Source organism: Lithobates pipiens, unplaced genomic scaffold (assembly GCF_037356315.1).
Source record: "Lithobates pipiens isolate NorthernLeopardFrog02 unplaced genomic scaffold, aLitPip1_a1.2 Scaffold_25, whole genome shotgun sequence".
NCBI classification, from domain to species: domain Eukaryota; kingdom Metazoa; phylum Chordata; class Amphibia; order Anura; family Ranidae; genus Lithobates; species Lithobates pipiens.
Genome location: NW_027507787.1, coordinates 148,960,586 through 148,975,444, shown reverse-complemented (window position 1 = coordinate 148,975,444; position 14,859 = coordinate 148,960,586). Strand labels below are relative to the sequence as shown.

The window sequence follows — 14,859 nt, the reverse complement described above, 5'->3', positions numbered from 1 at the left end:
GATGTATTGGATGAGATAGTGAACACTTGCCAACAGTTTAAACAGACCGGATTGTGGGCAAATTGGGTGTCTTCCACCCGGGTTAATATGAAAAAGAAAAGGTTAGGGTCTGGAAAACCATTCTACCACCTCCATCCTTACAATACACAGAAAAGAACAAGAGCCCTGGGACTTTGAGTGAGGTGGGAGAAATTTGGCAAACGTTCACAAAAAAATGCAATAAGGTCAATTTATTAATTACAAAATGTTACATAACCAATGGGAACAGCAATAAATGTGCGTTGCCCGGCATTCAGACAAACTGCAGATTATCAGAGCCATGATGAAGCTGTTGATGAAATGCAGGTGGTCGTCGCTGTGCTTCTGTATGCGAGTAGTGGGTGTCCATGGTGGCTTCCTTCGAGGCGGTACTGTACGCCCAATTTCACACCAGAGTCTTGCAGAAGGAGATATTGACAAAATGGGACAAATCTCCGTTATCCCTGGTTCTACAGATTTGGGGGAGGTAGTTGGTCAGGGATTCCCTTCTCTGGCGGCTGAGATCTCCGGCACTTCAGTCCGGGAAGTCATTCCTACCTCTGCATTGGACAGTTATCACAACGGACACCAGCCTGACCGGCTGGATTGGAGTACTGGGAGTACAGTCAACCCAGGGCCTCTGGTCGAAGTAGAAATCCAAGTTGCCGATCAATGTGCTCGAGCTCCGAGTGATCAGGCTATGTCTCTCCACATGGTTGATGAGACTAAGAGGGTGTCCCATCAGGATTCAGTCAGACAATGCCACGGCGGTGGCATATGTAAAAAACCAAGGAGGAACAAGAAGCTCGGCACGGGAGGTCACTCGCATCCTTCCGTGGGCAGAGGGGCATGTACCAGCCCTGTCGGCCAAGTACATCACAGGAGTAGAAAACTGGCAGATGGACTAAGTCGCCAGATGCTGGACCCAGGAGAGTGGGCGTTGCATCTGGAGGTGTTCAGGCTTCTGTGACTGTGGTGGGGCACACCAGATGTAGATCTCCTGGCCTCTCTGCTCATTGAAAGGTGTGGAGGTTCGTATCCAGGACAAGAGATCCTTGGGCGGATGCGTCAGACGCGCTGGTGACTCCATGGGATCAGTACCAATTGATCTACGCCTTTCCTCAGTTAAAACTTACCACTGGGGCGTGTCAAGGACTGCAATGGGAGCAGACATGTCTGAGCTCCCCAGGACCGGTTTCTAAAATCTTAAACTATTGGGACTCAGACCCCCATTACAGACCCCCTACACATCTTCTAATGGGGGTTCCACTCCGCAGTGTCTGAGCGAGAAATTGGTGTCTGGAATCCCGCGGACAGCGGCCGAACCAGCACCGCTGACTAGGCCGAAGCCGGGGACTTGCCTGGGGAGCCTGCCCGTGGCCTCATAGGGCCTGCGCGGATGCCTGGGACAAAAGGAGGAAAAGAGCGCAGTCCACATAAACAGATTCTCCTGCATCTCTCTAGCAGGGGGATCAGTCTGGACTATCAGGGGAGAGAATTGATATGGGGAAAACCCTGGGAAAGACCGGCGGAACTGCACACGTGGACTTGGGCCACAACCGGGACTCGCCTGGGAATCCTGCCCCCAGTCTCACAGGGCCGGCGTGGCACCCTCTCGAACACTGCAAAAAGGGACTTGGTGGGCTCTCCCTTTCCTCCTCTGCTCCCGATACCCTCTGCAGTGTATGCAAAGGAGAAAGAACAAGCCCAGATCCTGGAAAAAAGGCCCAGATGGAGAACCAGACAGAAGACCCCGACAAGTTGCTTGCCACGGCGGCCAACTTCAAGGCAGTCCTGCAGGCCATAACCACCCTGGCAGGTAAGGTAGATCATATTCAAGCCAATGTGGAGTTTATTTTTTTGGGTTAGTCCCATACAGAATGTGAGGCCCAAATTTTTTTTTTTAACTCCACTGTTAGGGCTCTCTACTCGTAGAGATGAGCATAATAGGACATTGGGTTGCTTGCTATAAATTGTTGGGCATATAGGTTGCACTGGGCCACAACTGATGCAAGCATGTCCCCAGTAAAAAATAAGGTTGAAATAATCGATTGGTGAAAAACTGTTTCCCCTTGCACTCCTGACTGGGCAGTGAAAGGGGGAGGAAGCCATTAGGGGTTCTGAAGGGAATAGGGAAGGCTGGCATAGGACCTTACCCTTTGGGACTGAGGTGACACCCCACTGGTACGTGGCCTTTGCTGAGGTACTGCGGTGCTGGTGGATGGCACTGCCTCCTCACCAGTATGCCTTCGTCTGGGGGACGTACTCTCATCCTCCTCTTAGGCTGTCTGTGTTTTACTGGTTGGAACAGGCTCGTAGTCCACGTCAGACTCAGAATCCGAATATGAGGAATCCGAAGCGGAGAGCCGTTGCTCTTGTCAGCCGCAAGAATATTGTATGCCTCCTCTGCTGAAAATAATCTTTGTGACATTCTCACAAATGGCACTGATATGTGGCACTGATGACACGTGACACTGCCAGATTGCATTGGTGACAGATGGCACTGATGTGGCAGGTGACACTGACAGATGAAACTGATGTGACAGGTGGCACGGACTACAGGTGACACTGTGACACTAACAGTGATGAGCACTGTGTTGGGCACTGATGTGTGTTTTCAACTTAAAAATCTACTTGCACAAATCCGTTGGCACTGGCAGGTGCAGCACAGATCCTCTCTCGCCTCACAGGTGCAGCACAGATCCTCTCTCATATCACAATGTGTGAGAGGAGAGAGCTGGCATTGAGAGATGATCACATATGTTTACACTTGAGATCATCTCTCATTGGTTGGACGGATCGCGCTGTAAATGGCCGCTGTGCTTGGCCATTTACAGCGATCTGTGACTGGCTGTGTCCAAGGGACACGGCCAGCACAGAAATTCCCCGATGTGCACTCATGGGACTGTGCATTACGGAAGTAAACGGGAGGACGTACAGGAATTATTATTATTATTATTATTATTATTATTTTTTTTTTTTTTTTCCTGCTTACTGTTGCTTACTCTCCCTGTGATTCTCCTCGATGCTTGGTATGCAGTTCATTCTGTATTTCTGTATAACCTCGCCAGCGTTCCCATCCACTGAGCCCTGCTTGCGGCTAGCTTCGATAAGGCTTCGGGAAGGCTCAATATAACTCGGAGTAGGTCGGGATCACTCGGATTCTCTCTATCCACTTCAATCTCAGTAGACCATCATCAGGACTCAATTCTATCGTCTCTATTCGTACACCTTCGGCGTGTCTTGGAGAGCTTCGTTGCTGTTCGTGAGTTTTCGTTTGAGCCTCTCTTCCTCCCAGCTATGATACCAGGAGAGATGAACCCCGGGAAATCTGAGCCACTGTCCCAATCCGTTCAGAGGGTTTAGCCGAGTAGGCTATTGTCGCCTGCATGCTCCCCGCTCATCCAGCACTTTCCGCAAGCCTATTGTCCACACTCTGCAGAACCCCTTAGGAGAAGCTGATTAAAATCAAATCATTGGAAGCAGCTGCAGCTTTTCTCTCGGATCGAGCAAGAGCGAACTCACAGCATGTCCATCCTGGCCAGTCTCCTACCCCCCCCCCCCCCCTTATTTTTTTATGGCGATCAGCGATATTTTTTATTATAACTGCGACATGATGGCGGACACATAGGACATTTTTGGCACTTTTTTGGGACCATTGTCATTTATACAGCAATCAGTGCTATACAAATGCACTGATACCTGTGTAAATGACACTGGCAGTGTAGGGGTTAAGTGTTTCCCAGGGGTGTTTCTCTAACTGTGGGGGGCGTGGCTATGTTGTGCACATCACTGATCTCTGTTCCAATCACATGGAGCATAGATCAGTGTCACTTGTTGCTAGGCAGAACGTGGACATGCTTGTTTACTTTAGCATCTCCCCGTTCTCCCGCTCCATGAGGCGATTGCGGGTATCCCCGTGGCGTTCGAGTCTGCGGGACCCGCGACCCGACTCGTGGAGCTTCCTGCGAAGGGCAACCTACAGGTATGGGTTTCTGCCTGTACGTGTCCTTCTGCCGACGTATATCGGCGTGAGGGGGTCGGGAGTCCCAATTCCCCCTTTTTATAATATATACCGGGGTCTGTTAATAAGGCCCAACTTTCCCTTTGCATTAACAGACCCCACTCATCAAATAGAAATGGCCTCTGCAACAAAAAGAATATGTTGTGCTTAATTCCTCACCCACTACCCTTTGGCTTGCACAAAAGACAGTCCTCGGAGGGCATCTCAGTAAACTAGCCTCAGACTTCAACAAGTAAAAATGGGAAAAAAAAACAATTTGATACTCTGCAGATCAAATTAATTTCCACCTGTCAGTACCCACCAGTGTCCACCGTGCCACCTACCTTTGCCCAACAGTGCTGCCAATCATTGTCTCCAGTGCCGCTTTATCAGTGCACATCAATGAAGGATAAAAATTACCTGTTTAAAAAAATTTAACAAACTTTGAAACCGGAATTTTTTGGTCTTTTTTCCTTATTTTTGGCAAAAAAACAAACAAAACCCAGCAGTGATAAAATTCCACCAAAAGAAAGCTCTTTTTGTGTCATTTGGGTACAGTGTTGCATGACCGCAACTGTCATTTAACGTGTGACAGCTGAAAATTGGTCTGGGTAGGAAGGTGTTTAAGTGACCAGTAAGCATTAATTTTCTATAAATGTAACAAGCAGGATTCACTCCTTTCTTACAACGTGGAGAAAGCACTCTGGTGGTCTTAAGCCAAATTTGTATTATTGAGCAACTCATATTCCGTGTTTGCCATCACTGACATCACCGGTCGCGGCCACTTACCATGTGATCAGCTGTCAGCAAATGACAGCTGATCACATGATGTAAACAAAAGCTTGGTGATCATTTTTTATTTCTCCTCACGCTAACAGCGGAGGAGAAAAAGAGTCCCTCACTGGCTTATCTTAAAGGGACATCGGTCTCGAAAAGGAAGGGGCAATTATGCCTCATTTATAGAGTAACAGGGCCCACAAGTGCCACCTATCGATCACAAGAGGTGCCAATCAGTGCCACCTGGAAGTGCTGCTTATGAATGTAACCGATCAGTGCTGCCTCATCAGCGTACATCAATGACAGACAAAATGACCTGTTTTTCAATTTTAAATCAAAACAAAAAAAACTTTTTTGGTCTTTTTACATTTTTTTAAAAAGAAAATAAATTGCACAGGTGATCAAATACCACCAAAAGAAAGCTGTATGTGGGGGAAAAAAATTATTATAATTTTTGAAAATTATAAATTTCATTTGTGTACAGTGTTGTATGACCATGCAATTGTCATTTAAAGTGCGACAACTCTGAAAACTGAAAATTGGTCTGGATAGGAAGGGGGTTTAAGTGCCCAGTAAGCAAGTGGTTAAACTAGACGTTTTCTGTGATGGAGTGCTTTAGCCAATGTGTTTATTATGGAGGGAAGGAAGAAGGGGTTATGTTTGTGCTTTATACAGCACTCAGTGTCCTTGTTCTTCTGCAGGCTGTGAACTTCCGTGTCGCCCATACCCTTGTGCCACCCTGCGGCTGGTCTCCTGAATGTCTTGTAGATTTGAAGAGATTACTTATGGGACAGAAGTTTTTATTCCGCATTGTCAAGGTGGAAGAGGAGGATCTGCCACGATATTCGGTTGAAGTTACGTTACCAAAGTCAGGTGTGAACTTCTGCTTGTCTTTTACAGCACTGCAGAAAACTGTGGGTGAATGCATAGAGCTTGTACTTGTGTTAAAGCTTAAAAGTGGTTGTACATCCTTACATATAAGTAAAGTGACTGGCTTCAGGTGATGCACAGAGATGAAACAAATCCTCCTACATAAGTTGTACCTGTTTATCTCCAGTCATCTCTTTTGTACATCCGTTCAAAGTCCAGAATTTATAAAGCTTGTCTGGTGACAGAAAAAAGGGGTCAAAGAGCTGAAGTTACTCTGCAGAGCTTAGCGAGGAGAGCTCTAAGAGCTGATTGGAGGGAGGGAACACACCCCCCTCCACACAGCACACAGGAACAAAGCTGAGGCTGTCAATCATCTGCAGGTCCCTCCACATCACCATTTTTGTCTTGGTGTCGGGAAAACTTGTCAAGCGATTCATGCCCTCTGATCTCCGATTCCTCCTGTATTGAATTGTATTCTAACTGTACTCCCTCTCATTTTGTAAAGTGCTGTGCAAACTGTTGGCTCTATATAACTCCTGTATAATAATAGTTCATTCAGTTTGTAGAGAAAAGGGGCAGCAGACAGAAATGACACAGTGCTTTGTACTGGGACAAGTATACACTATATAGGATATGCTTTGTTCATATTTCATGTCTGAGGTTTACAACCACTAGAAGAACTAAAGGCAAAACATTTTTGTTTTGGTTAGAGTAAGGGAGGGTTATAACCCCTGTCAGTTTTTTTGCCTTCTGTACCCCATCGGGAAGAATTCCTGGCCCATAGCCAGAACAGGAAATCCCTCCAAAGTGAGGAGAATCCCTAGTTGTCACCAGGGATGCCAGAACTAGTGTCCCCATTGGAACTTTTCCCCACTGTTACTCTTGTGGGGACAACTCCAAAACTTCAGCTTTCTTTCACTTTTGATGATATGGTAAACATGACAAATAGGGTGACTCTCCTTAGCTGGGGTATATACTGCAATAAAATCCTGAAAGATGTTGTAAATTTCTCTCCACTCTACCCAAAATTACAAAAAAAAGTATTCTCTTATATTCACTGACACAGCTTCTCTCTTTAGACCATTGGATTGTTATGCCACCTTCAGGAGAGGACTAGGCATTACATGTTAACAAGTAATAATAAAACTAGAACTTTCTCGTTCCGCCCAAGGGGCGGTCCCTTAGGTAAAAAACCCTCAGAATGCTACTGCAGCCTCAGTTTTATTTTGCCTAGCGAAGGACCTAGGAACCCTGACGGGCCCATCGGTCCATCTTTTTTTTTTTTTTTTTTTCTGCAGAAGCTTGGCTTTTTGTGCAAGACGATAGATCCTGTGATCTGCTATCAACAGCTGGCTTGGTGACAGGCTGGATACCCTTATCCTTGTAGTCTCCCCATCCTTGCCATCAAGTGTGTGCAGGTCGCAGCTCCGAGCTAGGCAGGCCATGACGAAACCTCAGCTTCAGAGGTGGTCAGTGAGCTTTTATGCTCTGAGGCACACATATGACTGGGCTACTGATGTCTGTGTCAGTGTGCCGGGCTAGCAGCCACCCTGTACTGATCAGAGAGTGGGTCTGTAATGGAATGTCTTCCAGTTCTTCAGGACTGGTAAGTACAGCTCTCCCTGCCTTGGTGGGGCTGGGCATTCCCTGGGAGATCGATTTGGGGGTCCCTCGCCTCCTTTTTTTTTTTTCCTCTCCCTGTCCCTTTCTCCCTCCCCCCTCCCTGTGGGGGATGCTGAAGAGCAGTGTGTGTCTGTTTAGGGGCTCTCCGGGGGGGGGGGGGGGGGGGCGGAAGGTGTGGCGGGTTGCGTTGACTGTGTGCTGTGCAGCGCTGTTGCACTGCCATGGTTTGTGTCCTTCATGGCTTTTGCATCAGCGGCCATCTTAGGTGTGGGCAAGATAAAGCATGCTCTCCTGGGCTTCGGCTGCCATTTTCCCTGTGATTTGTCCTTATACTGGATGCTGGCGGCCACTTTCTGGAAGCTTGAACAAGTTTTTTCAGTGTTCTCTAGCGGCAGCATGTGCTCAGGTGGCCATTTTTCCTGTGTCTTATGTCCTTATACTGGACGCTGGGCCTGAGCACACTACAGAGCAGTTTCAGTGCCATTAGCAGCTGCTTCCACCAACACAGAGCTGATTCCTCTGCACCTGGAAGCCAACAAAGACTACAGGCACTACCTGCTGGATAGCGCAGAACCCCTCAGGGTGGTGAGTCCTGCGGGAAAGTGCCCCTCAGTCAGCAGCAGTAAGGAGGGTGGGACTGTCCCTGTCTTAAGTCCCCTTCGGGTGGCAGACAGGGTAGGGTCAGCATGGCTTCAGAAACTGGTGTTTCTTCCCCCGAAATCTAGGCAATCGTAACTGGTTCACCTGCGGAATGCGCAGTGCCCTTGGACGCTTTGTTGGAGGTCCTCAATTCGTTTGTTGCCAAGATGGATGTGTTGCGTGGGCGCAAGGTGCTAAAATGCAGCCCCTGCTGCCCGTCCTCTGAGGAGAGCTCTGATGCAGACTCGGGTCCTGCTCAGGCTGGTGACCCCTGCTCTCTCGTTTCAGATGACTCTGACCAGGATCGTTCGGACAGTGAGGATGAGTCTGGGTCCGTGTGCGAAAAAGCGATTGGAGCACTTATCACAGCTGTGCGTGATACCCTGAAGATTCAAGAGCCAGCAGATCCCTCTGCTGCTGTAGCTGTCCCCTTTGGCTGGCTTACAGGTCCTATTCACCTAAGGTGTTTCGTATCTGACTTACTTTGACAAGTTAATTTACAAGAAATGGGGTCGACCGCAACGGACCTTAGCGGGCCCCAAATACATGGTGGTGCATTGCCCCTTTTGAGGAGAGCCTTCTCAAAAAGTGATCAGCTTCTCCGTTTGTGGACCCCCCAGTATCCAGGTTAAACAAAGTAACCACGATCCCGGTAGATGGGACTCCTGCATTTAAGGATCCCACGGACAGCAAGGCCGAGGCAGTGGCTCGTTCCTTGTTTATGGTTGTGGGGTCAACCATGCGACCAGTACTGGCAACCGTACTTATGTCGCAGAGTGGGCAAAACTTGCACAGTGAATTGGGAGAACAGCAGGCTTCTCCTGTCTGTGTGGAACTAGCAGACCAAATAGTGCAAGTCCTTAAGTATGTTTGTGACGCGTCCCTGGATACCCTCCCCCTGTTATCCAGGGCTTCAGTGTCAGTAGTGGTGCTGAGGCACCTGATTTGGTTGAAATGATGGTCGGCTGACCAAGTATCCAAAAAAGCCCTGACGGATCTTCCCTTCCTTGGTGACCTGCTCTTTGGAGCCTCTTTGGATTACATTAGGAATGCCACAGGTGGTAAGAGTACTCTACTCCCACAGGCCAGGAAAGCTAAGGAGCCACCCCGTAGGCAAGGGCCCTCTTTTTCCGCTCAAAAACCGCTTTTTCGTCCTCCCGGAGCTTCGGCTGAATGTCACCAGCCCGACGGGACGACCACGGAAGGACAGAAACGTCCCTGGAACCACAAGCCTACGAACAAAAGTGCTACCGCATGAAGGTTTGCCCCCACCCAGGACTCGGTTGGGTGGGTTGCCTTTGGGAGTTTGGAGCCCGTGGTCCTCTCGACTGTCCGACCAATGGGTCTGCAATCTGATTTCCCACGGCTACAAGATGGAGTTCCTCTCTTGGCTGCAAAACAGATTCTACCCGTTCTCCTGGTTCACCGGGAGTCCCCCTTGGTGACAGTAAGGGACCAGCTGAATCGCGAGGTGTTTGTACCTGTTCTGGAATCGTAACGTTTCTAGGTGTTCTACTCAAACCTCTTTGTAGTTCCCAAGAAGGAAGATGCGTCCAATCTTGGATCTAAAAGCCCTCAGTCACTTTGGGTGCAGAGCTTCAGATTGGAATCAGTTTGCTCAGTAGTCGCTGCACTCCATCAAGGGGACTCGCTGGCGTCCTTAGACATCCAGGATGCATACCTGCACATACCCATATGCCTCCGGCATCAAAAGTTTCTGCGTTTGGCAGTCGGCGAAGCCCACTACCAGTTTGTCGCTTTGCCTTTTGGTTTGGCATCAGCCCCCCGAGTCTTTACCAAGGTATTGGCTCCTGTGTTGGCGTTGCTACGGCAATGTGGGCTCACGATCATGAGTTATCTAGACAATCTCCTCCTGAGAGCTTTTTCCTCCTCAGAGTTGGGAGATTGTGGCAATCGCCATGCAGACCCTGCAAGAATTTGGGTGGCTGTTGAACCTAAAAAAGTCGGTGATAGTACCGGCTCAGCGTTTGGAGTACCTAGGCTTGCTGCTGGACTCCAGGGAAGCGAGAGTGTTTGTTTCTCCTTTCAGACAAGCTGCAGACTCTAAGCCGCGGTAAAACTGATGATGAACCGCAAGGAGATCTTGACAAAGTTGGAGAAATCTCTGTGGTCCCTGGATCGACAGATCCAGGTGAGCCAGTTAGTCAGGGGTTCCCTGATCTGGTGGCTGAGGTCCCCGGTGCTTCAGTCTGAGAAGTCGTTACTATCTCTGAAATGGACGGTGATCACAACTGACGCCTGCCTATTTGGCTCACATACTTCAGTGGGCAGAGCGACATGTACTTACCCTGTCGGCCATTTACATCCCGGGTGTGGAGAACTGGTAGGCGGATTATCTAAGTCGTCCGATGCTAGACCCAGGAGTATGGGCGTTGCATCTGGAGGTGTTCAGGCTACTGTGTCTGTGGTGGGGCACACCAGACGTGGGCCTTCTGGCCTCCGTCTCCAGTAGAAGGTGCAGAGATTCGTGTCCAGGACAAGAGATCCGTGGGTAGACGCGCTGGTGGCTCTGTTGGATCAATACCAGCTGATCTACACCTTTCCTCCACTGAAACGGTTACCACATCTGCTTCGCAAAGTGGAAGCTGAGGGGATCCTAGTAACTCTGGTTGCCCCAGATTGGCCTCAGTGTAATTGGTACGCAGACCTAGTGTGCCTGGTGGCAGACGCTCCCTGGCGACTGCCGTTGTGAGGGGACCTTCTGTCTCAAGGTCCGATTCTCCATCCTGCTTTACCATCGCTGGCTTTAACGGCATGGCTATTGAGAGCCAGGTGTTGAGGAACCGGGGTCTGTCGGACTCGGTGATCCCAACTATGTTGAGAGCGTGGAAATCTTCTCGAAGATTATATCTTCGTACCTGGAGGGCCTACTTCTCCATGTGTGAGGAGAAAGGATGGCGTCTGCGCTTCTTTTCTATATCAGGGATCCTGCTTTTTCTTCAGCAAGGGGTGGACCAGAAATATGGTCTTGCTTTTGCAATCAGAACACTGCTTAAAGTGGTTATAAACTCTTACAGACCACTTTGACCTGTAGGTAAGCCTAGATTAAGGCTTACCTGTAAATCCGCAAGCTTGTCAGCAAGCTGGTTGGTAAGTAGGCTGGAGTTTTTTTCTTTGGCTTTCCCCAGGCTTTGTTGTGTCCTGCCCACCATGCATCATATAACTTGGCTTGACAGGCTAGGGAACACCACTGGTGCATTCACAGTAAAATTAGTAGTAGTTTTATATTTATTCCTACAGTGCAGAACACAGGAATTAAATCTTAGACAATGGGTTAAATGCTGCTACCGTCAAGCGATTGGACATGGGTAAAAGATTTTGCTGGGACTGCCCCTCAGTGTATTATCAGTTTTCCCTTCCTTCCTTCCTCAACTGACACTTCTGTCAATCTGACTGCTTGTGGATCAGTTACCCTCAGTGTATACCTTGGAATTGATGTTTGCTTTGGTACTGTAGCCTAAGTTTTGCATTTTCCTTGACTTGACTATTAACAAGTGCATTGGTGGCTAGATGCTGTACAGGTTAGGGAATGGTCCATTCCTATGGCATTCAGACCCTAAAGACCAGCAGTGTGGACAAGGTTAGACAGGATTTTCCTGTTCCCCTAAATATCGTGTCATGGCTCTAAATGCCTTGTTGGATCATTACATGGATCAGTAGTACACTGTACAGTGCCTTGAAAAGTATTTATACCCCTTGACATTTTCCACGTTTTGATATTTTACAACCAAAAACCTAAATGTATTTTATTGATATTTTATGTGATGGACCAACATGAAGTGGCATATAATTGTGACATGGAAGGAAAATGATAAATTGTTTTCAATTTCTTTATACAAATATGTGAAAAGTGTGGCGTGCATTTGAATTTTGCCCTCTTTACTCTGATACCCCTAACTAAAATCTTGAGGAACTTGTTGCCTAATTAGTAAATAGAGTCCACCTGTGTAATTTAAGCTCAGAGTAAATGCAGCTTTTTTGTCAAGCCCTCAGAGGTTTGTTAGAGAACCTTGGTGAACAAACAGCATTGTGAAGGCCAAGGGAATACACCAGACAGGTCAGGATTGTGGAAAAGTTTAAAGCAAGGTTAGGTTATATATATAAAAAAAAAAATATATCCTGAGTTTTGAACATCTCAGGGAGCACTTTTCAATCCATCATCTAAAAAGGTAGAGTATGGCACAACTGCAAATACAAAGATATGGTTGTTCACCTAAATTCACAGGCCGGGCAAGGAGAGGTATTAACCAGAGAAGCAGCCAAGAGGCCCATGGTAACTCTGGAGGAGCTGCAGAGATCCACAGCTCAGGTGGGAGAATCTGTCTACAGGACAACTATTAGTCGTGCACTCCACAAATCTGACCTTTATGGAAGAGTGGCAAGAAGAAAGCCATGGATGAAAGAGAGCCATAAGAAGTCCTGTTGGAAGTTTGCAAGAAGCCATGTAGGGGACACAGCAAACATGTGGAAGAAGGTACTCTGGTCAGATGAAACACACATAGCAAAACGTTATGTGTGGCAGAAATCTAACACTGCACATCACTCTGGAATACACCATCCCCACCGTGAAACAAGGTTGTGGCAACATCATGTTGTGGGAATGCTTTTCTTCAGCAGGGACTGGGAAGCTGGTCAGTTAATGATACGATGGATGGAACTAAATACAAGGCTATCTTAGCAAGAGTAGATCTGTGATGGAATTTCTCCCCGATCTTCTGGACTGTTAAGTACCGCTCTCCCTGCCTCAGTGGGGTGAGCAGCTGGGCATTCCCTGGGGCTTCGATTCGGGGGCCACCTCACCTCTTCTTCTCTCCCAAGTCCCTATCTCCCCTCCTTCCCCCCCCCCCCCCCCTGAGGGGGGTGGCTGCATGCGCTGCGGGCGGTGTGTGTGTGAGGTGTTCGCTGGGTCTCACCTGTGGGGGCTTTGTGAGGTTGGCATTGGTCCTGGTCCCGGTCTGGGGGGTCCCAAAAGGTGTCTGTGGAGGTTTTCTGGCTCTAGGCAGGCAGCACTGTTCTGGTTTTGCCCGGTCGTCGCATGGCGCTGTCCGGCGGCCATCTTGACTGTGGGAAATGCAGTTTCTCCTTGTGAGCATCAGCAGCCATCTTCTATAGGATTCTCCTATTAGTTGCATTGGCGGCCATTTTCTTGAAGCCCGAGGGCTCTTTTCACCGCAGTTCTATTGTGACAGCTTTACATGTGCTCTCATATGCTGTTTGCTGTGTCCACTGTGTGTGCAGGACGCTGGCTGGCTCTGCAGAACGTTTCACTGCTATTATAGACAGCTGCTGCCGCCACACTTTTCTCCACTCTACAACTGGGTAACCTCCTAGGGACTACATGCACGGTTAGTGGCTTTCACAGAATGCCCCAGGGTGGTGAGTCTGGCGCTAAGTACCCCCCCATGCGTCGGCAGCAGTAGGGTGGGACCTTCACTGTCATAAGTCCCCTTGCAGGTGGCAGACAGGCTAGGGTCAGCATGGCTTCAGAAACTGGTATTTCTTCCCCCGAAATCCACACAATTGCAACCGGGTCACCTGCGAATAGCACTGTGCCCATGGACACCCTGACGGCGGTCCTTCACTCTTTTGTTGCAAAAATAGAGGCGGTACGTGGAAGGAAAGGTTCACATAAGAGGCCCCTGCCCCCCGTCCTCTGGGGAGAGCTCTGATGCAGATTCCGGCCTGCTGCGGCTGGTGACCCCTGCCCTGACCTATCAGATGTGGCTGACCAGGACAGTTCGGACAGTGAGGATGATTCCCCGTTCGGGTGCGACAAAGCGCTTGTTGAAGCACTTATTACAGCTGTGCGTGATACCCTGAAGATCCCTCTGCTGATGTACTGGTCCCGCAAGCCAGCACGTTGACCTAAGGTGTTCCCGTATTTGACTTATTTTGACAAATCCATCTGCACGGAATGAGGTCTCCCGCAATGGACCTTTCGGTCCCCAAAAACTTGGCGGGGCTTTACCCCTTTGCAGACAGCCTTCTCAAATGGTCAGCTCCTCTGGTGGCGGACCCCCCCAGTATCTAGGTTAAATAAAGTAACCACGATCCCGGTTGAGGGGTCTCCTGCATTCTTTAGGACCTGTAAGCCAGCCATTTACCTAAGGTGTTTTGTATCTGACTTACTTTGACAAGTTAATTTACATTTGCGGGTTACCTAGACTATCTCTTCCTGAGAGCATCTTTCGCCTCAGAATTGGAGGAGGATGTGGCGATCACCATGCAGACCCTGCAAGAATTTGGGTGGCTGTTGAACCTAAAGAAGCCAGTGGTTGTACCGACTCAGCATTTGGAGTACCTGAGTTGACTATTGAACTCCAGGGAAGCGAGGGTTTTTCTCCCCTCAGACAAATTGCTGAACTGCAGATCTGCGGTCAATCTACTGATGAACCACAAGTGGTCTTTGCTCCGCTTTTGCATGTGGGTACTGGGGCTCATGGCCTCCTTCGAGGCAGTACCTTATGCCCAGTTCCACACCAGAGTCCTGCAGAAGGAGATATTGATGAAATGGGACAAATCTCAGTTGTCCCTGGATCGGTAGATCCAGGTGAGCCAACCAGTTAGGGACTCCCTGATCAGGTGGTTGAGGTCCCCGGTGATTCAGTCCGGAAAATCGTTTCTTCCTCTGAAATGGACGGTGATCACTACGGATGCCAGTCTGTCCGGCTGTGGTGGAGTGATGGGGATTCGGTCCGCTCAGGGCCTCTGGTCGACTGAGGAATCCAAGTTGCCGATCAACTTGCTCGAATTAAGAGCGATCAGGCTGTGCTTCCACACTTGGTCGATGAGTCTTCAAGGGTGTCCAAACAGGATCCGAACAGGATACAACGCCACGGCTGTGGCGTACATAAATCACCAAGGGGGAACAATAAGCTCAGCCGCTGCTCGGGAGGTCACTCACATAC

General features: G+C 48.9%; 1 protein-coding gene across 1 annotated transcript in view; it reads left to right on the top strand.

The window, feature by feature from the left end:
- TDRD1 (tudor domain containing 1) overlaps window positions 1-14,859 on the top strand; it is a 299,412-nt gene that overhangs the window by 137,130 nt on the left and 147,423 nt on the right. Inside the window, exon 9 of the mRNA XM_077453765.1 lies at window positions 5,500-5,671. Coding sequence (XP_077309891.1) covers window positions 5,500-5,671 — 172 coding nt within the window. The remainder of the gene's footprint in view (window positions 1-5,499; window positions 5,672-14,859) is intronic.